This window comes from Kryptolebias marmoratus, linkage group LG11, assembly GCF_001649575.2.
Source record: "Kryptolebias marmoratus isolate JLee-2015 linkage group LG11, ASM164957v2, whole genome shotgun sequence".
Classification (NCBI taxonomy): Eukaryota; Metazoa; Chordata; class Actinopteri; order Cyprinodontiformes; family Rivulidae; genus Kryptolebias; species Kryptolebias marmoratus.
The window spans coordinates 18271298-18295917 of NC_051440.1; the positions used below are offsets into that span (position 1 = coordinate 18271298).

Genomic DNA, 24620 nt, shown 5'->3' on the forward strand with positions numbered 1-24620 from the left:
TGAGGAATTTGTAAAAAGAACACAAAAGAAGAGTTCAAAACAAAAAGTTATGTTCTTTGACATCAGAAAATTCACAATAAAACAAAACAGAAAAGGTAGAAAAAGCAGTCAGTGTCTGAGAAAAAAAGAGCATTTAAAAGTGTAACTTTCATAAAATGATAATTACTTTTATTTTGACATAAAAACATCAGAAAATCATGAATTATTACAGTTTTAGTTTAATTCCCAAAACAGATTTGTTCAGCATTCTTACAGTTAGAACCTACAACACCGTTACAGGTAAGTGATGATAACTATTTTATAATAAAACTATTTTATTAGACATATTTGTTTTGTATTTGAGCTCAAACAACGTTGTGGGCCACTCTGTGCAGTCAGCGCGCGTGCTGCCGGACATGTCTGCCGTTGCTGCTCAGCAGTTTGGGGTATGCCGTCCCAAGCGAGCGCCCCTGCCTGAAGACCACCAGCTCCATCTGACACTGGTCGATGTTCACCAGCACCGTGGTGCTCCTCTCTGTGCTCATGAGGAAGAGGACGGTGAACACGGCCATCTCAAACTCGGGGCTGGTCCCGATGAAGGCGCTGCCGACGGGCTTCACCACGCCGTGCCAGCTGAACTGCAGGTTCAGGACGTGGTCGTCATGATCGGGCTGCGGGGGGCGGGAGCAGAAGCGAGACGTAAAAAGCAGCCGGCGCGGGGAGAAAAGCACCTGGTCCCACCTATCGGGCTTACCAAGTCGTTGTCCCTGGCCTTGTATCCTTTGTAGTCCAGGTGGCTGTTCTTCTCCTGCAGGTAGAACTGAACCCAGTTGTGAAAGCCGTCGATCTCCGTTCCAGATCTCGTTTCACCAACAAAGACGTGCTCGAACCCGCAGGAGTCCAGGCTGTCGCACAAACAAGACAAGTCACCGGACGGCGGATAAGGAGAAAGGAATGCTTGTCGCCCGCGGCCTTTCATGCTCAGAGTTTTTAGCTCATCTTAAGACAAGAAGTTAGAGCTGTTTGGGTCAAACCTTGTAGATGGTGTTATGATCTCATGTATATATGTTAGGAATGACTCTCAGCTGCTACCACAGCAGATTTTAGCTCAATATCTGTACATTTGACTGGGTTACAGCCATTTTTGTGTTGTTAGTTGTGGCAGCCATATTGAAGAGGGGTGGCTGAAAAGGTTAATAAGCTGCAGAGAGATCTTGAAGTTTTAAACATCGACTTCAAAACAGTTACACGTCTGAATTTACTGTGAGTTCTTATCAACAAACCGAGGGCGCCAGCTGAAAATCCGATTCTGGCGGAGCTGCTGACTCACCCGGTGTTTCTCTGCCGGTGGTAGAGATGGAACCAGATGAGGTTGAGCTGGTTCTTGAACAGCCTCAGGTTGGAGCTGGACCATCCTTTGCTCACCAGGTGCTGATGAGCTCGCTGAGAAGGGAAATCGAGCATCAGAGCTTCTTGAACGACACAAAGTCACTTCAGTCATGTTAAAAGAAGCAGAATTCAGGTTGAACTCTCTTCGCCTTCAAGTCGAAACATTTAACCTTTTTATTTTTATAAGACAAGTTGAAATACAAGCTGTGATTTCTTCTGCTTGTGTGTAAGACTTAAAAACTTCATTTTAGCGTAGTGGACGAGCTTAAATAAAACAGCATTATGCTGAAATCAAGCACCTAAAAGTAACCATTTTATTATGTTTTATGTATGTTTCTTATCTAATTATGTTTTGAGATTCTGAAGCTAAAATCTCTTCAACTATCAGGAGATTTTAAAGAAGTCTTTTTTTGTCCCCCAACAAAAGCAACAAGAACACAAAGTCCACATTTTTCCAGTGATCCTCTTTAGGGGGGGCAGCGCTGAGGCCAGCTCCACTTTCCACAGCTGCACACAGATGTTCCAGCTGTTTTTTTGTTTTCCCCTCAAACATTAGTGTTTGGTTTCTGCAGAGGAGGAGGGGGAAGAGGCTAACCCCCCTTTCCTCTCTAAAGACAAGCTGCAGGTTTAAGCTGCAAAACGCATGAAAAAAAAACAGGAAACGAGGAGCAACAAAGCTTATTTTCTGGGAATATTAGGGCGTTTGAATATAAAGTAAGCAGACGCCCGCAACTCAAACAGTGCAGGAGTTAATATGCTGCGACCTGTCAGACACACCTTCATGACTTGAGTGTCTAAAACAGCATCCAGGAAAAGACTGATTTCTGTCAGCTCCTCCGCGGTGACCTGCTCGGCGACGCCTGTGGACCGTTCGTAGTTGTCCAGGAGCTTCATGAAGCCTGACGGGACAAACGTCACGTCACGCCCACATCACGTCCACAGAAGGCAAACCCCGCACACAGCTCTGACACTCACGGGAGAAGGTGGTGGAGTTCCTCAGCTTGTTCTCGTCGACGTTGGAGAACAGGGGCAGGGAGGCGCGGTCCTGCGCCATGACGCTGCCAGGGCTCACGAACCCAGCTCTGCCCTGGACAGGTCAGCCGCGAGGAACGTTAGAGAAGTAAACGACAGCGAGCGTTCGCCCGAGGAAGAGTGCTCCTCACCTGAACGGAGACGGTGTAGTCCGTCCCAGGCTTCATTCGGTTCTCGTCCAACCTCCAGAGCTCGTTGAAAAGGTTTGATAACTCCTGGTTCACGGCCGGCCGTGTACTGACAGAGCCACGCACAGAAACATGACAAATGCTCACACAAATACACACAGAAATGTACTCACACCGCCGTACCTGGACGCCTCCAGTCCACAGAGGAAGACGGCAAAGAGCAGGGGTCCACAGAGTCTGTTTCACACATAAAACAGGTTTCCTGTCAGTAATCCGATTTAAAGCTTAGAAACAAGAACTTCCATCTTCAGATCACTCACCTCGCTGCCATGATCCCAGAAAGCCTCTGAACAAAACACTGAGTCGAGTTGATCTTTCTGAGAGTCCTGTCTCCACCCAGCTCCTCGCGTCCTGCTGGAGTTGGACGGGGTTCGACCACCAGGGGGCGCTCCGGTTCAGGATTTTAACCCTCGTCCACAGAAATAAACAACAAACTTGAGGTCAAATGTGGAAAGTCTGAATGAAACGTCTGTGGTTAAACTTTACAGCAGGGTTACAGAATCACTGAGACACAAACAGACATTTAATTGATCACAACCCCGTCTTTAGTGAGACGAGACGTCGAAAAGATGACTGAAACGTCACAAATTACGATCAATAACCATCAAAGCATGATATTTATCACCTGCCGCCTGGAAATGATGAAACAAGAGGATTAAAAGAAGAAAAAAATAAATCAGACAAATGTTTCCTAATAAAAGCAGAACTTTTCCATCAGTCACAAAGTAAATATTTTCCACTTTCTGTCCAAATTGTTTCTAAACTTAGTTCATCATTAAAAAAAATAAAAATAAAAACAAGTTTGACTTAAATTACTTTATTGATCTTAATCGTATAAGAGTTTAGAAACAACCAGTTTTTAGAGATATGGTCAGGAGTTGAATTACAGCGTTTTTACTTCCTTTAAAAAAACCCAAAAAACTCACATTATCTTATCTCAGTCTGACACATTTGCTTCAAATTAAAACTGCAAGCCAACAGGTTTCCAAAAATCCTTCTAGGATTGAAAAAAAAAGACAAACTTTAGTAAAAATATGTTGAATTCTGACATCATGCAATGATACTCATTATGTGTTTAATGTGAACGACGTATATGTGCAAACGCAGGAGTACAAGGGAAAGTCTTCATAAAAGGATAAAAATATAAAACCGTTATTGTTTAATCAGCCAGGTTTAGTTGTGTAGAAAAAGGTAGCAGCTGTTTTAGACTAAATAAAATTAAAAAAAAAGAACAAAGTCAGCACATCTCTTCTTTAAAGTCCGGGGAAGTCCATGCCTTTCTTCAGATATCTCCACAGTTTCAAAGATATATATTAAATCTATTTTGGCGTCTTCCTGCTGGTTGACGCTTCGGTTCTATCAGAATCAGAACAGGTTTCCAGAAACCAGCTGGCAGGCGAACAGTGGTGTTGTCCTAAATGTTCCCTCCAACGTCAGACTGAAGGCTCAAACTCAAAACAAACGAATACTTTTGGCTCTATTTTTTTGTTTTTAAACGTGAACACTAAGAGGAAATGCGGGAATATTAAGGCAGAGTCTCGGTTCACAGCAGGACCGGGTCTGAGGACAGCGGTCTCACGGGTTGGACTCCTCGTCGGTGACACTGGGGTTGGGCGAGTTTGACATCTCTTTGAAGAACTCGTCGTCTTTCAGCATGCTCTGGAGACGGAGAGAAGCATCGGGATCAGAACAGGAAGCATCTTGGACGGATCAGCACCGTTTGTTTTCTTCTTACCGTGAGGTTCTGAATTCCCTCGGAGAACGCTCCGATCTGTCTCACCGTCCCCTCAGAGTCCTCCATCTGGACAAAGAGACGCTCAACTTATACAGAAGGTTCTTTTTAAAAAAATAAATAATTATTATCCATGCAACAAGTTCTGTATCAAAGACGTTCTCTGGGTCACCTGTTCCAGCCTGTCCAGGTCGTCCTCGTAGATCTGGAGCTCAAAGCCTTTCTGGAAGCTCCGCCCCTTCGGCATCTCCACGTCCATCGGACACACGTACTCCTCGTTTTCCTCCTGCTTCTTCTTCCTCAGGCTGCCGAAGTTACCAAACGACAGTTTCCTCGCCTGGCGTCGTAAGAAGTAGTAAAAATGCGTGTTTATGTTTCACGGAGCGACAGAACAAAGAACGTGTTCTCGAGGTCCGCACGCATTTTACCAAATAATAAAAAAAGACCTAAACGTCTGCGATTAGAAACCGGTTTGTTAGGGATCATTTCATTTACCCTGTAGTTTTCCTTTGAATCTAATTACTTCCACATACTTTAATATATGCCAAAACATTCAGCTACAACTTTTAGTATTTGTAATTTTTAGACTTTTTGAATAATTTAACTTTATTTACAAACAAATCCTCCTAGAGAAACATTAAGATCTCTTCAGTTCCTTCAAAACATTATTCTCTGAAATCCTCTTCATGAAACTTGATTGTGTCATTTAGCTCTTTTTTGCTTTTAGCTACTGTTCTGATTCTTTTAGCTTGTGTTATGATTTGTTTCAGCTTTCGTTCGGCTCAGTTTAACTTCAACGACTCAGTTTCGGCTCCTTCAACAAAGGATTCGGCCCCCAGCATTCAGTGCCGTTTCTGAGAACAAACATGGCAGGAAGTGACGGATCACCTTGACTTTTGTGGTGGCTGTAAGCAGAGTGTAGTCCGGGTTTTCGAGGCACTCCTGTTTGAGCTGCTGAGCCTCCGAGCCGATCAGCAGACTGAAGTGTGTCGCCAGGTGGCGGCGCAGCAGAGTCTTGTTGGGGGGGATGTTCAGCAGCAGCGCCATGGTCTCCACGTTGAACCGCGGCTCCAGAACCTGAACAGAAACTTGAACGTTTTAGGAGCTGATCCATTCAAGGTGGAGGATATTTTCACAGGAAAACAAACAAACAAACACAACTCCCTCTCTCTCACCATGAGGCCTCCGTGGACGCCGCTGCCTCTCAGGTTGGGAGCGTATTCAGCGAGGTCCGCAGATCGAAGCCACTCCATCACCCTGTGGTTGGTCCACTGGGAAATCTCTGCAGGGGAGATGTTGTTCTACAGACACGACACGCAGAGAGAACAGACTCAGTTAATCATGTCTACGAGCTGCAGTGGAAAACAGAACCTTCTCCAGAATCAATAAGCTTTTTACTTAAAGTTAAATCACTTTTTTTATATCCAATCCCTCACCAAAACATACAAACAATTCATTTTTTTATTAATACTGATAAACATCAAAGGAAAACCAGTATCTTACAGTGAAAGTCTAAAGGTTTGACCTCTCCGGTGGTTTTAATTTCATGTTTCTAGTCTCATCAGAAACCAAAAAACAAAAAAAGGTTTTAAGTAGAATGGTTTAAATTAAACAAAAACATCTGGGTTTTAGACGGTTGATTAAACTGATCTGATCATGGTAAGAAGAATGTCTCTGATCAGATTGTTTCATTTCTTTGTTCTCAAAACTTGAAAATCCAAACAACCAAAAGCATTCCAAGTAAGAAAAGCTGGTTTAATGTTATGATCCATCAGCATATAGCTGGAGTTACTGTTGCTGCAATATTTTATTATAATAGAATAAACATTAGATTGTTTTCATACCCTCAGTTGTGTCTTAACTGCACCTGAGGACCGGAGAGCCTCAAACATGAACGTACCTCATCAGACGGCCGGCGACGCAAACAGTTGGGGTCGTAGTTGTTTAGTCGGAGAACCTGAATCGCTCTCTTGATGCTGAGGTGATGAAGGACGCTCCCCACTTTCAGGGAGAGGAGGTCATCCTGAAGGACAGAGCAGCCAAAGAACCAAAAACAGTTAGAAAGCTGGGACTAAATATTAGCTGGGAATCAAATCAAAACACAGCCAGGTGGCCATCTCATCAGACTTCAACACGAGGAAGAGATGAAGATGTCAAAGCTACTCGTCCATCTGGTCTGTCAGGAAACACTCACCACTGTCATGTAGTGCAGCATGCGACCATCCACTCTGCCCTCATCAAACTGGGTTTTATACTGAGGGAGTCCGATGTCATCCAACCACCCTGAGACGATGAGAACACCAACGTGACAACCAAATATAAGAAGAAAGCTGGACGGTATTAAAGCCTTTTAAAATAATCATAAATTATGCTCACTTGTCACCCAGTTGTAGTCCAACTTCCCTTTATTGTCGTCCTCCTCTGAGCCGAGCGCCTGCAGAGCCAGCTGCAGCTTCTTTCTGTGCAGCGGGTGTTTGATACCCAGCTCCTAAATGTCCACACACACACGAGATATAACAACCATACTCCGTCATGCAAAGGAACCTTCGCCTGCCAACTCGTTGCATACGTGTGTAAACTCTCACCTTCTCGAGGTCCTGTTGTGACGCCTGCAGCAGAGTCTGTCCGGAGGAGATCCACACTCGAGCCAGGTTCACGTAGAGGCCCAGACCCTGGTCCTGCAGCCAGTCACACACCTGATCCTTTGACCAACGCGCGAACGGGGCATCCACGTCACTGAGAAGAATAAAACAGGAAGGCTCATGTGATGCCTGCAGGTAATCATATTCATCGTGACGCTGCTGCAGTCGTGTTTTATTATTTGTTTTTTTTGTTCCTACAAAGGCTGCTCCTGTCAAACCCTTTTCATTATGTCTAAAAGTCATTGTACAACAGAGATTCAAAACAAGGAAACCACACTCTGATGTTCATTATTCCTGCTGAATGCACAGACTCACTTGTTGACTCGTTGGAGGTCACGAGACCAACCCAGTCTGGGTCCTGCTGTGGCTCGAACTCCACCCCGCTTAAACTCTCCCTCCGGCAAGTTATCGTCTAGATTGAATGTGGTAGACTGACTCCTTTTGAGCCTTAAAATACACATTCGAGATTAGATGTTAAACCGTCTTCCACAGACCAAAGGTTAAAGAATTTAAATACAATTTTACTCACTTCCCAAACAGTTTTTTTATTCCTTTGGATTTCTTCCTGCCTTCCAGGGTTGTGGGAAGTGTGTGTGTGCTGTCACTGTTAGACGACCTCTGTGGCAGCCCAGCCAGATCCAAGTGGTCGGTGCCCTGCTGCTCTGTTTCAGCTGCACAGACAAATGCCCACACAGCGGCTGTATGAGAGTCGGTGTGAACGACACGCATTGATTGGCGGAGGCGCAGCTGTAGAGCAGAGGCAGCGCGGCGCTCCGGAAAACACAGCGAAGGAGACGCGACCGCTCTGGGGACACGTACAGACTGAGGGGTCGTGGCAGTAGGCGTCAAAAGCAAGAGGCTCTCTAATACGCATGCATCAGACACGCTGACGTCAGACTCATATTGGAGGGAAAAAAAAAGTTTGTTTCATTAGTTGCTTTACGATCCCAATTCCAACAAAGTTGGAATGTTGTGTAACATGTAATTAAAAACAGAATCTCAGACTTATTCACAATGAAACAGAGCTTATACACTTGGTGTTTACTAAGAATCTTTTTTTTTTAGGAAAAAATAAGCCAATTAATAAGAAACAGCTGGAGGAGGTTATTGTAACTCATTGAGTTCAGGTCAGTGAGAGAACTGGAAACGCTGCCGTCTTCTCTGGGCCAAAGCTCCTTTAAAACGGGCCGAGGCAAAGAGAACTGTTGTGAGGTTCTGTCAAACCACAGACGCCACATCCTCCATACTAAAGAGGAGCCTGTTCAACAGCCTGCCTCTCTGATGGTATGGGGGTGCATTAGTGCCTCTGGACTGGGCAGCTTACACACTTGGAAAGGCACCATCAATGCAGAAAAATGTATGCAGGTTTTAGAAGATTTGCTCCCATCTAGACGACGTCTTTCAGGGAAAGCCTTGCAAATTTCAGCAGACAATGCTAAACTGCATTCAGCAGCAGGGCTTTAGAGCAGAAGAGTCCAGGAGCTGAACTGACCTGCCTGCAGTCCAGACCTCTCAACAACTACAACTATTTGATGCATCATGAAACAAATAATCCGGTAAAGACTGCTGAGCAGCTAGAATCCTCCATCAGACAAGAATGGGGCAACGTTCCCTACAAAACCTCCAGCAGCGGCTCTCCTCAGGTTCTGATGTCTAAAGAAGAGGAGATGCTTCACAGAAGGAAACATGGGCCTGTCCAAACATATGGTAGAATTAGTTTAAGCATTTGATATATTTAATGTGTTCCATTGTGAATATTGTATGGGTTTATGAGATCTGCAAATCATCTCATTCTGATTTTATTTACATTTAACACAACCTCTCAATTTTGTCAGCATTGGGGTTGAATTTTATATTTTTATGTGGAGGTCTTTAAGATCCAAATAAAGGCTTTTCTTAAACAATCTGGATCTTTAGAAAGACTTGTGTTTGACTGACAAAAAAAAGCACTCTAAAAAACATGCAAAGACAGGCGTATCAACACACACAGAGCACAGGGGCTGTATGTTGAGCAAAGAATAGTGACGAGGTTGTGGGTGTTAAAGCACTCAGACACTGAAACATTATAAACTAAAAGGAAACAACTCAACTTAAAGAATGAGAAAGCAAAGAAAAGCAAAAAATGCACAAAAAGTGAGTAGTTTCCTTGGCTTTTGTCAGAGAACTACAACAACCCTACTGTCTTTACTGTACCTAGCATAGGCGCACTTGCACTCCTGCTGCGGTCTTCACGTGTTTACAAAAAGGCACACAACACACGACCGGGCCCGACAAAAAGAGAACAAGACAAGAGGACAGAATTCATGAATGAAACACTGACAGAATCCAGATCGGAGACAGAAACAGAAACAAAACCAGGACACGGACGGGACAAAGGTCATACAGTGTCGTGGAAACAGACTTCCATAATTAAATAAGAACCACAGTTTATGTGGGCTGCAAATTATAATCTTGGTACATGTAATAAACTCCATGGGTGTGGCTTTGAAGGGTAAAAAAAAGAAGAAATCTCTCACCGTGGTGAGGATCTCATCAGTTTGCCTTGTAAAGCACAGAACACGAGGTTACATACCGAGGTTAGGGCTGTTGGACGTCTTCTTGCCTCCACGGATCTTAAAGAAGCCCTTTCCAAAAGACGAGCGAGCCTTTCTTGAGCCGAAGCTGTCATCTTCCGTGGAGGCCGGCAAGGTGGCCGAAGGACTCAAAGGTGGCTTCTCACTCATCTTACTGTTCTTTTCATTTGTACACTGAGAAAAAACAACAACACACTGGTCATACACAGAAGCCATAATTTCACTGAATTAATTACCCTCTTCTCCTCCTTACCTTCTCATTCTTGCTTTCATCTAAATGGTTTTCAGTTTTAGTTGCGTCTTCGCCTCTGAAATGACAAACCGTAACAATGCAGAGTTCACCTCTTTTAGACCATTTTTAAAAAAGCGTTATGAAGTCTGGACACAACGCTGTAATTAGACCTTCACAATCAATACTTTAAGTGTGTGATTATGGCGGGCAGATCTGCATTTGTAAATAGCAAAACTCTGCCACAAATGCTCCGACTTCCTGTCACTCGAGAGCACAATTCGACGCCTTATGCTGCTGAAGAGACACTGCTGGATTTGTGGTGAATACAATGGTTGGAGTGTGACGGGAAACTTTGCGAGGCGGTGACATGTTGTCGTCAAATATGTGGTACAATTTGCACACTGAACGTGCCAGCTGGTGTCGTCACCTTGACTGAAACCGTTTACAACACCTGCAGATTAGTTTCGCTTTGAGAAATGTATTTATTTTATTTTATTTATTCAAGTAAAAGAGACTGAGAAGTGTTACGGCACATCTAAAATCAAAGGAGCTGTAAGACTAATGATTTACTGGAGACAGATTTGAAGTAAAGAAGCACACGTGGGATGTCATGTTCTGTATTTCACCTCTCCACATCTGTCGGTGCGAGCTCAGAAACTTGTTCTGGGTCAGAAGGGCTGGGTGTGAGCGAAGGATCCTCACTCTGCCCACTGAGACTTTCCACCTGAGCACGCAGCAGGACGAGAATAAAAACACATTAAACCGTTAAAACATTAAAAAAATGCCTTAAAATGCTAAAACAGTCTATATCAGGAAATACTCAAGGTGAGAAAGAGTGGCTAATTCTGTTAAAGGGATGACAAACTTACTTAAAAACTGCGAAGGTCTTTGAACGTTTGAAAAAAGTAAAAAGCACACAAGAGAATTTACATTTACCAACGACTTAGCCATTTTTTAAAGATTTATCTTTTTATTTTATCCAAAAAAAAAAACAACTAACAAATCCAAAAATGTTTCACCGCCGCCCCCACATTGTGTTTTATTTTACGAACCTCATCTGGTTTCTTTGTTTTTATTTGTTCAACATCTGTAACTTCCTGTTTCTCAGACTCCACAGAGCCGAGGAAGGAGGACGGGTCTGCGCCGAATCCGTCAGCGGGACTCTCAACACAATCGTTATCTTTTATTTTCTCTGAGGTGAATAATAAATAAACAAAAATAAAGCACAATTAGACATGTAAAATGTAAGAATTAGAAGAAAATCACACAGCCTAAAGATATAAAGTGGGGGAAAAAGAAGATGGCCGCTACATACACAACGCCAGTTTTGGTTAAAAGATGTTTTTTAGTCCAGATTTATCTGTTAAAATTATGGTTTTGTTGATCTGATCTCACCTTTCTTTCCCTGCGCCGACATCACCATGTTTTGAACTTTCTTGTACCACAGAAGCGACTGCTTCAACTCCTCGATCTTACGATCCTGCAAAGAAAAGAAAAAACTATAGTTTAAAAGGAGGTCGACTTTACGGGAAGACGTCTGAATAACCTGAGCAAACGTGACTCTTAAAACAAACCTTTTCTTCGTTTGCTGCCATTAACGACTCGACCGCCTTTTTCATCCTTTGCACTTCCACATCTAGTGAGGACAGAAAATGGTTTTAAGGCGACGAGGTGAAAGGATAAAATGCAGGGTTGAATATAAACGCAGGGATGAAGACGGCAGCGTGAACAAATTTAATCCAAACAGGCTGCGGGATTACGGCCATTCCAGACGTGTTATCTTTGTGGGAGGAAGCATTTCACCTCTTCAAACTTTGTTAGAACATTTTCACTTTTCAGAACACACACTCCAACACAAGGTTGTGTAAATAATCCACCACAGCAACAATAATCTTATCTCTAAAGTTTTCCACTCAGGTTCATTAGGACTTCAAAACTAACACCAATTACTCGGTTCTTCCCTGTACTAAAAAAACATCATTCATGTATTTTCAGTTTTGACAGAAGACAAAACGAAAATCACTTTAAATAAAAAATAAATAAAAGTGTTATCAGTCGGGCTTGTTGTGGCTGCTTTTCATCTGCTGATCGAAATAATGTCTAACAAAAAATCTAAAACTGATTTTAAAGTAAAATATTGAAAAGTGCTCGTTGCAAACTGTAAAATAAAAAAAAGCTTATCTGGAACTACAGCAGCTGGTGCAGTTTGAAAGAGTTTACTTCAGGGATTTTCCAGATAAACTGATATGCAACTCTGAAATGCGGGTATGCGCTCAATGTAAACAAAGGACTTGGCTGAATCCGCCAAAGACGACGTGTAAGCTCGAGTCTTGTGACTGACCTACATTATCCTGGCTCTGGTCTGTGTAGGTAAACTAAAACTGCAGAATCATGGAGAAGAAACACAAGAGCGAATCTGCTGCTAAACGCTAAAGAACAAAGAAACGGGGAGCGAGACAGCTGTCGAGAAGAAACTGTGGAGCGCCACGAAGACAGAGCTCTGTTTTCAAAACACGAGGAACTCCTTCTGGACCGGTCTGTTTACCGTCTGTGCTTCGCATGTTTTACTCGACAAATCTGAGCAGGAATAAATATCAATACGTCCAAATTGTCTGACCTCTCCATCCCAAACATAAAATTTAAGGATATAATTACTATATTCTTTTTTTTTGACCGGTCTTCATGACATTGCATCAAATGCAGCTCATCTCTAAATGACCTGCTGAGGCAACAGGATGTTCAATTAACCCACGTTTTCAGATCATTAAGTCAAAAAAACATGCTTACTTTGTGCCAGTAAGACTGTGTTCACTAAAAGTAAGACTCAGCCACACAAGCGTGTCCTTAAATGCGTTTTAAACACGATAAAGTCGGTATTAGGGATTCATATTATGTTCGTTGTGTATACAGAGTCCTGCTGGAGGAGTGTGTGCAGAAAATGAAAAATGAAACTGTTCTATACACTCAAAATCATATGATAAAAGTGACGGGGACAAACAAAGACAAAGACGACTCTTACAACAAAGAGACAACAACGAAACGGACAACAGGAGAGGCTAGAAAGACACTCTGTGGTGTCAACAGGGACAGGTTTAGAGAACTTTGAGAAGTCGCTGAGGTGTGCAGGAGGTTATTTTTGTTGGAGAACATGAATGAGTGAGCAGCATGAATGGTTATAACATCACATCATTCCTCATTCCTGCTGAATACACGGAGCCAACGGTTCTCATTGCCGTTTTAAGCTGGACGTTAAAAAACATGGTGACAGAGGATCTAAAACAAAAAAAAACAAAACGGGAAGAGTTGAACAGTTTATCTGGGATGTGGTGCTGTGGTCGGTTATGATAATGGACAAGCAGAGTTCAGATGGCTCATGCTCGTTCATGCAAACAGGGGCTGGGGTGAATGCAGTGATGATCAGAAGCAGAGAAACCCCCCTTACGTTTTTCTTTCAGCCTCTTTCTTAACGTTTCATCTGGATGAGAAACTAAACAGGACAGAAATTATGACACAAAAACTGCGTAGCCGTAGAAAACAATCACGTGTTAATAGAGATAATAAACTCTGGGCGAGCTCAGCTTCGGTGAGGCTCAGGATTGGCTGCTTTTTTTCCCCCCACCTCTCTCCAGAGAATCTGCACTGCTCGTGGCGATGGATCGGAAGCCTGTCTCGTCATGCAGCCTCCTCATTTCTCCATCTTTGCCCTCCAGCTGCCTCCGCATTAAGGCTAGCTCCTCCTGTCCAACAGAGGACGACAGTGAGAGCAGACACTTCACCTCACCCCACCGCCCCGTCAACCCATCAACACAAACGAACCACAACACAAAAGCTTCTCAGGTGCAGACGTGGCATAAAGAGGCACACCTGCTCAAAAGGTTACGTGTGCGTGAGGTGGGTGGCACGCACGAATGTCCTGGAGGGTCAAGGCAAGTCCGTTATATCAGGAAAATTTTAAATAAAACATGTTTAGGTGAACAGAGTAGAGGACACAGAAAGTGTTTAACCATAAAAATATGACCAGAGACGGAAAAACAGAGAAGCAAGTGTAAAAAAGGAGGGAAAAAAAACAACCTACTGTTGAGAAAAACCTGAAATTAGAACATACCTGTGGTTTGAAAAATGTGTTTGCTGAATCTAAGGAAGTGGTGTTTCTAATTGTACTTTACTTTTCACATTTTTATGCAAACACTGTTGTTTAATTTATTGAATTCTTTGTAAAAAAACAGGGAACATTAAACTGCAACATACAGGTAAAAATAGTCTACAAACATACAGATTTAAATAGTATTTTTCTGCTGTTTAAAAAAAAAAAAAACGCCAAAGGGAGAGGTCAAAACCATAATCATACGGCAAGAACATCCTGAGAAAATCAACCTTCAGAGCCTGGAGCTTTTTGATTTTCAGGCTTGAAAGCTTAAAGCCATGAGGGACGAGGAGCAGAGAACTGTTCTGAGAAATAAGTGCATTTAAAGACGACATGATGTAGTCTAAGTCTAAAGTCTAAACATAATAAAACAGAACATGTCTTACTTTTATGGGTCACAACAATCAGAAAGACCAAATTAAGTCTCCTAAAACAAATTCCAGAGATCCTCAAATAAAATAAACCCTAATTAAAATAAATACATCTTGTCATGAGTACTAAACAGAAGTAGATAAGTTTATTTTTTGTTTAGATAATACTAAAGAAAAATAGATGTAAAATGGTGGAGTTATGGAGCACGAAGGACTTATGAGGTATAAAGGTTGACACATTTAAAAAAAAACATTAAGGAAGCTGATTATATATCATTTCAAATATATTCAAGGTTTTGTATAAAAAAGCTGTTTACCTGATTAGGAAAGCAAAAATGTTCTGTGACAACTCACCTTTGTGGATTTAAGTTTCTTCTCATACTGTAGTTTCTCGTTCTCCAGGTCCGTCAGTCTGTACCGCAGCTCGTTGATCTCAAGAATCAAATCCTACAAAAGAAGAACGAGCGTCACAAAACGCTCAGAAAACACAAAATTTAGTTTTCAGAAGGAAAGTCATTACAGCACCTGCCCGTTAAAAGCTGTGATTTAAAATGTTTTTGACAGCTCGCGTCTTCCAAACGAGAAAATCGTTTTGATAAAATACGCAAAACTGATAAGGCGGTAAACACAGTCTAGACAAACTCCATAAACTATCCCAGATGTTTGGAGGGAATTCCTTCGAGAGTAAATGCTCCAAAGCAGCAGCAGCAGCAGCAGAGCTATAAAGAGAAGAAGCTGTGATTTGTGCGCTGTGAGGCGGAACGTGGACAGCAGCGTTTTTGTTCCGGCGCGCTGCAACGACAATAACACCACGAGTTTGAAAGCTTCCCAAGCTCTCCGCACAGTTCATCTGGAAGCACATATCCGCATATCGCACATAAACAAGTGTCTAATCTTTGACTAAAAGGCAGCAAACCCAAACAAGGGTAAATCAGACAAGATTAAGCTGCTCCGCACCATGACGGCTTCAATCTCTAACTGCAGCTCCCTCGGGTTCCTCGGCTAATTCTGAGGCACTGAGATGATAAACGACAACAAAAACAAGCATCTCACGTCGCTGTCCCTAAATCTGTCGTCGAAGTCCAGCCTGTCCTTTTCCATGGAGTTGAGCTTCAGCTTGAGGTTGGACACTTCAGACATCAGCTCCAGCTTCTGGGTCTCCAGCGCCGCTCGGCACAGAAGCTCCTGCGGTGGTAAACAAAGGCAAAAATAAAAACTCTGTCCTGGAGGAAGTTTATCTCAGGACCAAAGTCACAGAATTGTGCAGCTAACAGCTTCGACGTTCAAGCACTTCCTCCTAAACTAAACAGAATATGAAGACGATCACAGCTAACGAACGGATTGGGATAATTTGCTTCAAGTATCTGTATTACACTTCATAGGGAGGTCAGTTTATTTTGTTTGGACAGTTAGTTGGAGGTTAAATCACAATCATGGCTTGAGTTCAGTTTCTTCATTTGACCTCTTTTAAGGGCCCTGAAATAGTCGTTTTTAGTTGTTGTTGTTTTTGGGAAATAAAACCCCATATTCTCTGAAAACTGCCACTGTGTCCTCATGTTTAACCAGCTTGGTCCCTCACAGGTTAGTTAAAACGTTTCTGTGTTTCCTTAAACTGTGAGGCAGCTAAATTATCTGTATTTTCAGAGTAAACAACACTAACAATAGGTAAAGCCTTTTGAGTATATAAACAGAAACTAGTCAGGAGTTTCTCAGACTTAGAAAAACAAGTAGAGCGTATAAACTCCTCCGACGCCAACACAACACTCATACTTTTCACTATGATTTAGCTCTTGCGTGCTGAGTTTAACTCTGGCTTCATAAATTAAAACAAAACAAAATAAAACACACAAACACACACCTGCTGCAACATCTCCTCAGTCGAGTTGAGTTTCTCTCTGTGCTCATCCAAACACACGTCCAAATCACGGATCTTCTCTCCTTGAGCCTCCACCTGGTCGGTCAGCACACTCACCTGCACAGGAACACGGCGTTACGCTGAACTCAGATCAAATGTGAAGCAACCATTTTGGGTAGAGCAACAAGCAGACGTGAACATGAGTGTATTTTCAGTGATCATAAATAAAGTTTTATGTGGTGCAACATCATAAAAGCCAATCAACATGGAGACTCACTAGACATAAAATGAACAGAGTGGAGGAAAAACACATCTTGTGTTGTACGTCTGTCCTAAACAAAGACAACCACAGAGGAAAAGTCTAGAAAATAACAGATGACTGGTTTAAACCAAGTGTCAAACGTAGAATCAGTTCTGACTGGTTTTACCACCAAACTACAATCTTCAGGCCAGGAAACCTGGCGCCACAGCAGCACCAGGTCTTTGCTGGTTCAAAATAAAGAACTTCGTACACCAAGGGTTTGTTGTGGGCTCACAAAGACCAATCGGACCAGCTGAAGCACCGTGACGTCACGTTTAAAAAGGTAGTCAGTGCAGCATCCAGTCGTTTTAATTTAGAAGAGAATAAAGGTTTAGAAGTTTAAAGAGCTCTGAATTGGTTCTCATATGAGGTCGAAAAAGCACCACTTTTACTGCAAGCCAATTCTGCCTGGCTGTGTGATACTCTAAAACATGTTAAGGTGCACTCACATTTGGTTTAACATCAAAACAACAACATTTGGGTTTTAATACAGACATAGATAAGAGACTTGGGTCATTATGGAAAGTTATTCAAGGATTACCTGAAGCACCAGAGACTCTTTATCACTCTCAAGTCTTGACAGTCTTTCTTGGTAGTGGTCACCTCCGCTTAGAGAGATGTGTCCATTAGACTGCAGAAAAAAATAAATAAAGATGAGACACAAAAACCACAAAGAGAAGTACATCAGACCCTTTAAGGAGGGTGAGAGTAAAAGTCTCGAGGGTTTAATGTAGTAAGTAATAATCTGAGATGATTTATTTTTTTCTTTTTTAAATCCAAGCGTGGCTGGCTACACTGCCCTACTCTGCATAAACAAAACCTTACATGGCAAACAAAGAGAAAGATCCCATTCAGACAGCTGTGCAGGGAGCGAGTTACGGCATTGCACAAAATCTCAGCATGGCCTGCAGCCCATCACGCTCCCAAACAACGCTCCGATTCCCAAGAAGTCAGCATGTTTCTTGCTGCTCTGCCACAGACATCATCAGCTCAGCTTTCATTCCCAGGGAACAAGACAATCAGGTTTTCCCTCAACAAACAAATCAGTCGTACACACTCGGACGCAGGATTTGTTTGCTGAAGCAGCTGTGCACACATAAGGTTTTAAAGTTCATTTATAAGAGAACTGATCTTCTACAAAGGGGGTCAGAGTGACAACTTTATGATCTTTGCTAACAAACATCCTGAACTAATCCTGCGAGCACGAATCCCACTCATTCCTCGGAGATCTGCGAGCCTAACGCCGCACATGTGCGTCTTTTTACACACGAGACTCTTACCAGGTTCCCATGGAGCCACTCGACCAGACTCTCAGCTGTGGAGTCGGGGATCTGGCAGCGTAAGCTTTCCCTTTCCTCCGTTTCCATCATTTCCAGGACACCCCTCAGGTCTTCCAAAAGGTGGAGCGCCCGCAAGCTACCCATGAAAGGGGATGTGGGCGACTGACAGTCAAACAAACCATTGGAGTAGTCCAACGTCTTTGAGCCTGAAGCAACGAGGCAAGAAGAGCGACTGAAAGTAATCACACTGTGTTTCTATAGCTCATTGTTAACCAAAGGGCTTCACAGGGTAAAGGATCAGCAGTAAAACATAATCAAATAATAGTTAAAAACAAATAAATACATTTATTAAACTTGTGACAATAGAAGCCAAGTTGTCCTGCTCAATGAGAACTAAAAGCAAGTGGAAAAGAAATGAGTTTTCAGCGTAAATTTACAATGATCAACAGTCTGAGCAGCTTTAATGTTCAAAGGCAGGCTGTTCCACAGATTAGAGGAAAATCCCCTCTGGTTTTCAGATTAGATCTGAGAGCGTCCAAAAGCAACTGGCTGGTTGGAGCGAAAATGTTCAGAGCGTCAGCCAGGTAAGGTGGTCTCAAACCAGTTACGTAAAAAAAACCAAAAAAAAAACCACCTGAATCCTGTAACGGACAGGTGGCCAGCACAGGTGAGATGTGATCACATTTTTTCTTTCTCCTGTCAAAGAGAGCGATGGAGAATTGCTTTTGGTTTATATGAGACTAGATTTAAAGTGCGTCCAACAACAATAATTAAATATAAAATATAACTAAAAAGAGTCTTCATTTCTATTTACTAAACTCCTTCTATCATATAACTCCAATAAAACACGTTCAATAAAATTGTCTTTAATAGAGAATTAAATATTTGTACACAAAAAAAGATTTATAAATAAAAAAAACACAACCAAACTGAGTATAGCGTTACAGCTACAAATGGATAATCACATGACATTTGTCTAAGACATTAAAAACCATTAATAAGATCATTTTTATAGAGACTTGGCTACTTTGTGGTTTGCCACACTAAATAGCAGTCCCAACACAACCACTTTCAGTGATTTTATAATTCTAAAAGAGGCACAAAAAAAGTGCTGCTGTTTAACGCTGCAGGAGAACCTTACCTGCTATTATGCCGTCCATCTGCTCCAAGGCAGCTGCCAACATGTCGCTGGCATCAGACATCATCTTCAGTCGCTTCCAAAACCTTTAAAAGTAATAATTACAGAAGGCATTTAAAGCAACGAACTTCTCCAAACAGAAACTTAAATTCATCACCGTGTTTAATCTGTTAAAAAGTACTCGTAATGTGAATTGTTTGGAGTTTTCGTCTGTTTTGAAAAAAATAAATAAATAAATTTCTGCAGCTGCTGTTACGTGATGTGAGGATCTACAAATCCCAGAGCAGAAACCTTGGTGCTGAGCGTATTTTTAACCCAAAAAAAAGTTTCCCACCCTGGAGTTAGGCTGTTTTACAACCTCTCAGTTCTCAGAAAAGAAGTCTGTTCGGTAAAATATCAGGTCTGCTGTAAAACCAAAACAAGGCCGGTCTATGGATTACATCTCCACAGATAAAATAACTTTACTAAGGCAGATTACAAACTAAGACGGTGACAGAAAAGCTTGAATAAAAGAGTTGCTGCAGGATAAATTGCACATGTTTCTGTGAGAGTCACAGCAGGACACTTTGTTATATTTGATCATTTCAGTTCAGGAAACGAACGTGACAGCAGCCCAGTTTTTCTGTATATCTGTGCACACAGACGTCCATAAACCTCCTTTCCTTTCATTCGGCTGCCTCAAATCCTGGGAGTGTCCAGGAACCAATTTCTTTTTTTTTTTAAGTTTATGGAAACCACCCACAGACCCAGCACGGTTATTTCAGCATTTCTGTGGTCACACTTTCCATTATGTGTAAAATAAGCGTGCAGTGAAACACAAGCTTCGTCACAACACGCAGCAGACAGAGGACCGGCGTGCCGCGGTGACTGCTGAGCGGCTTCCAACAATAAAACTCTTAATTCGGGTAAAAATGCTTCTCCCAGGCTGCCGACTGCGGCTGCTTCTTCCACATTCTTTCAGAGGAACACAGGCAGGACAGACTCAAGAGGGATGTCAGGAATTATACTGTGGATTTACTGATCATTTGTTTGTCTTATTATTTTAGATTATAAAGGCCTTTGAACGTCACTTTTTGGCAGCAAATCTGACAAATCATCCATAAATTCCTGAGTTCAGCTTTTCTGTTTATAGTAATATAGTGATGATAGTGTTTGTGTCTGCGTTCGTTTGTCTGTAATATTAGCAAAATATCTCATGAACCTGTCGGAAAGAAATCACTTGACGAACATCTACAAGCAATTAACTTCTGGAGAAATTCCCATTCAAGATGGCCGCCACAGTAGCAACCTTAGTGAACACAACAATGGTTATAACTCAGCCGATTTTACAGATACCAAGCTAAGATTTGGTAGGGCAGTAGCTGAGAGTCATCCCCAACATCTGCTTTGAGTGAAATACTTAAAAAAAAATGTAGTTTGTCAAATATTAGAAGTTAAACATTTCCAGATAAAGAGACAGTTCTATTGAAGTAGGATTAATTACACTACAGACAGAGAAAATCACTTGTGTGAAAACGTAAACATTTCATAAATATTACTCCATGTCAGCTGAGAAATAAAAAATAAACTGCTGTCATGAGCAGATTTCACAGATCCAGCGGCTGAACAAAAGCAGAGTTTGTTGTGACTCTAAACGGAGGAATGAAGGCCCGCAGGGCATCTTGAAACTGAGTCGGGTTTTTTTCCTTCTTTTTTCCCCCTCTCGCCGTGGAAGAGCAAACACGAGCGGAGTTAACACTTGGCTTTCAGCAAACATGCTTCAAACGCGGCCGGACCAGGTCCGGGCATGCAGCTTTCCGACCCGCTGTCAGTGCATCAGCCGCTGCGACACGCGTGTAAAAAGTGCCCGAATGAGCATTTCAAAGGCTTCCTCCTTAACGATGGACCCAAAGCCGAAGTCAAAGAATATCTAATTACAGAGCGGTGGACAGCTCATATGCTGTGTTAGTCATATGTAAACACAGGAGGGCCGTCTCACACGCAGACAAGGTGACTTTCCAGGGCAAAGTGCCCTTCAGGTCTGAAACTCCTGACTGCTTTCTTGATTAAGAGATCATCTGTTTGTCACAATATTCGAAAAAAGGGACGTTTATTGTTCTTGCTGACCAGGCGGATAAACTGAGCAGCTGATAAAGGCTCGCAGCTGCTGCAAAAACTCATCATAAGTAAATAATCGAAACCGGCAAGTTCAGTTTTTCATTTTCCCAGAGAAATTTACAGACTTTTACAAACTGCTTGTCATTGAAGTTTATTTGGTCTTTGCAGGTTCGTCATCAAAGGAGACGTCTCCGAATTCTCAAGCACCTGCGATGAAAACAAGGTCTGCTTTTCCATGAGCGTTACTGACACCAGGAGTTAAACACGACGGGGGCGCCTGCCTTCATGACGTTGGGCTGTTTTGTCTAAGTTAGAGGATGTTTACAACACCACCTGCCTGCTTTCAAAACAAAATATGTGACCCCTGCTGGCAAAATGAGTCGTAAGGAAATGCTGATTTGTGACATAATTGAGATTTGAGTAAAAATGAGTCTATAAACAATCCCAGTAACTAAAACAACATCTAATCTGCCTTTAAATCAAAGTTTTCTAACAGGAAATATTCCTTTGAAGGAAGTTTTCGATCGTGTTGGTTAGCAAGATTACTCAAACGCTGATGGACGGATTTTGATGGATTTTACAGGAAATGTTGTCGTCACAATAAACAAGTGATTAAACTGTCTTGATGCTCAGGGTCACAGTCCAGATTTTTTCTTTAATGGTCTTGGCAGGAGGGAGAGTGGAGCACAGTGACCGCTTTAAAATACCACGACACTTTAAGGATACCGTCAGAGATCATCTTCAGTGGAAAATCTAACCAGATCGCAAAACATTTCTGGGGCACAAAGTCCAGCAAGTCCTCGTAAACTAATATAAAAGGTCCTCGTAAAGGTTCCTGGGGTCTGGAGCCTCAAAGGGAACAAAGAGGGGAGTTCAGAGAGTCGACTTCAACAGCCCGAGTTCCTGTGGTGGTGGAGGAACTTACAAACCGAGCGTAAATCATGCAGCTTTTTTCTTTCTTTCTATTTTTACTCCCGTAATGATTTCCAAGAACATGACAGAGTAGATGTTTCCACATAATAACACTTTCTATGATTCGACTCATGGCTCGGTTTCACCTCCGCAGTGATTCCCTGAGAAAAACCAAACTACATCATCGCGTTTCACTTACAGCTATTCAGCACACAATCCTTAAAAGCATTTGACCAGTTCACTCCGAGGCTGTCTCTTATGATTTACTCTGCGTAAACAGGGTTTGGGTATTCAGACGCCCTCAGGGCGCTGCTCCAGAATAACCAGGAGCTATTTTCAAACTCCGAGGCAACCCCAAATAACAAGGCCCGAGGCAAAACAAGACAAAAGCGTAAAAGTGAGGAATCCTTCAAATTTAAAGAGGCTATGCAACGTGAGCGCCCAGAATGGGAATTAGGTGGTTGAAATAATAAAGCCTAGCGTAATAAAATCTTTCCTGTGTGAACGCACAAGTTCAGAGAAGAGTTCAGTTTATGTTGGACAGCTGCACACATTCTTTTCATCTGACGCACAACCTGTTTCTTAACTCGATTAAAACTAAAAAGGATCCATCTTTTGGGGTCACTGCAAGTGCGGCGAGATGCGCCACCGAGCCGTGCACATGCGGCACAGACAACAAGCTTCTCATGCAGTTGTTTCGCCCGATCTGGTGTTTGTTTTGGAGCATTTTGGAGCATTCCTTCCTTGCGTTGCGCTGCATGAAAGGCCGGGAGAAGCTACAAACGAAAAAGAGAAACTTTGCAGCGAAGTTATCACGCTGAGACTGAGCATCACAGGCGCTTCTGTTGTTCTCCAAAGAGTTTGGCCTCGTCTCCGAGGTCGATATGAGGACAGCTGATCAAGTTTCACATGCCTATACATATGATTTCCAGACAGTGAAATTCACGAAATGAGTCACTTCAACACACAGTTTAAAGCACAAGTGAGAAAAATATGACTCGAGGGCCAGGAAGAGGCCGTTTAACGATGTCAATCTGGCCTTTGAAGTCATCAAACCAGAACAAAACCTAAAATAAATTAATGCAAGATAAGATTTAATTGATTCTATTGTTATGATCAGTTATTTACTGACTTTAAAACAGAAAGCCTGGTCTATGTTTTTACCTAAAACTGGACTTTGTCAGGTTCGTAACAGGCTTTCTTAATGAATCTAAAAGTTGCTCCTTTTTTAAAGCGAATCAACTTTCACAGGTGTTAAGTTCACAAGCAGTTTGCTTATTACAAAAGGGAATAAAGGGGTGTTATAACCACACACCCTTCATCTAAAACTGTGCAGAAATGTGAACAACATTTTCTACAGGCCAAACATCAAGCCCTCCACTTTGTGCATTTTAGCAGATGATGTGGTGTTATATAGAGATCTATACTGTGCCCATGTATGGCTCTAAAAGCAAAATAATGGCCCTCTGAAAAAAATGTGGCCCACTCTGATTTGAAGACAACATGCAGTTTTTTTTAGCCTATGAACAGAAAGTGCCTTCAGGGGTTTTTCATCGGGAACAAGTGACCACATATCCGGTGATGCAGCAGTCACAAAGTTGTGCTTTTTTGTGTCGGAACAACGACATTACGGCTTGTTAACGCTTTCCCACTGAGCTAAAAGCAAAATCATGACTCAGAAGTGTTAACTAGCCGCTAAACTTAACTTAGAGAGGAAAAAAAAAGACCCATAAAAAGTGACCCCCGAACCCCTCCGGACTCGATTTTCATCGTTAAAACCTTAAACGGAAAAAAATAGCCGTTGACGTTACTACGTAAAATAAATGAGCGCATTCATGCGCGCGAGACACAGTAAGTTTACGTTAAAAAAAATAAAAATTAAATCACAGCCTCCACATTAAAAAAGAAACAACGGTTTTTCTTACCGCTACTCCACTCGAATAAAACGGGTTTCCCGTTGGTTCGTCTCCCTTAACACGGACTTAAAACTTCCACATTAATAGTTTCGGAACTTCTTCGTGCCCACCAGCTCCGCTCCACGTCCCTCCGCATCGCTACGCCATGATGTCGACGTGACGCGGCGGGTCGGAAAAGTCGGGACGTCACGGCAGGAAGGCCCCGCCCTCCTCCAGCCTGGATTGGAGCAGGAACCCGTGCGGCGTTCACTGTAGGCTGGGAAACGAAAATGTTACCTCGAAAGCGAATCGCTTCGCGTTACTCACTCAACAAGACCAACCATCGCTTGTTTGTTTATACATTTGTATTTATACATATTTATTTTAACTTCTAAAAGATAAGCATAGTCAAAACTTGCTTTGAAGCGCAACAGTTAAGGACTTATGTTTGTTAACATCAAACATGAATGAAATTTACCGTGTTTTTGTCCTGGAACGAGAAGGGAGCATTCTGATCCAAGTCTGGAAAAAAAATAAAGTTTTGTTTTATGTTCAAGCGACATCAAGTGGAGATAAAATAACTTCTCGCGTAAATTACATTTCTAAATTTATATGAATAAAACAAAAACACGAAGAACATTATTAAACAATAAATATTTAAATGCGTAAGTAGTTATTAGGTTTTCATCTGAAATTAAGTGTCAGGTGGCATATAATGGAAATTTTCAAGTACTTCAGAAGTTTTTGTTTAGGTAAATCAGGGTACTTTTTAAAAATTTGCACCATTAAGAGCATGTTTGGTTTGATTGAAACAGCAGCCACGTGCATCTCATCAACAGTCTGGGAAACACAAGGAAACA

The 24620-nt window shown here is 42.2% G+C and overlaps 2 protein-coding genes across 5 annotated transcripts; both read right to left on the reverse strand.

Moving 5' to 3' along the window:
- Positions 1–142: 142 nt before the first annotated feature.
- endouc (endonuclease, polyU-specific C) lies at positions 143–3003 on the reverse strand. The gene is made up of 8 exons (XM_017423031.3): positions 2849–3003; positions 2712–2765; positions 2532–2637; positions 2344–2455; positions 2146–2267; positions 1310–1422; positions 734–884; positions 143–650 (listed from the first exon to the last, which is right to left on the reverse strand). The coding sequence occupies exons 1-8, from the start codon at positions 2857–2859 to the stop codon at positions 375–377; spliced, it is 945 nt and encodes a 314-aa protein (XP_017278520.1). The 5' UTR covers positions 2860–3003; the 3' UTR covers positions 143–374.
- Positions 3004–3383: 380 nt separating this feature from the next.
- ppfibp1b (PPFIA binding protein 1b) lies at positions 3384–23946 on the reverse strand. Of its 4 annotated transcripts, XM_017423027.3 has the most exons (27): positions 23791–23946; positions 18860–18942; positions 17719–17924; positions 16980–17069; positions 16141–16254; positions 15336–15467; positions 14637–14729; positions 13387–13504; positions 13210–13254; positions 11342–11403; positions 11163–11247; positions 10820–10959; positions 10394–10491; positions 9789–9843; positions 9535–9709; positions 9156–9188; positions 7492–7633; positions 7278–7409; positions 6906–7056; positions 6697–6808; positions 6515–6603; positions 6221–6343; positions 5496–5621; positions 5209–5397; positions 4493–4657; positions 4324–4389; positions 3384–4247 (listed from the first exon to the last, which is right to left on the reverse strand). In XM_017423027.3, the coding sequence occupies exons 2-27, from the start codon at positions 18921–18923 to the stop codon at positions 4164–4166; spliced, it is 2889 nt and encodes a 962-aa protein (XP_017278516.1). In that variant the 5' UTR covers positions 18924–18942; positions 23791–23946; the 3' UTR covers positions 3384–4163. The 4 variants fall into 4 exon arrangements, with proteins under 4 accessions (XP_017278516.1, XP_017278518.1, XP_017278517.1 ...); XM_017423029.3 differs by lacking the exon at positions 13210–13254; XM_017423028.3 differs by lacking the exon at positions 9156–9188.
- Positions 23947–24620: the final 674 nt, after the last annotated feature.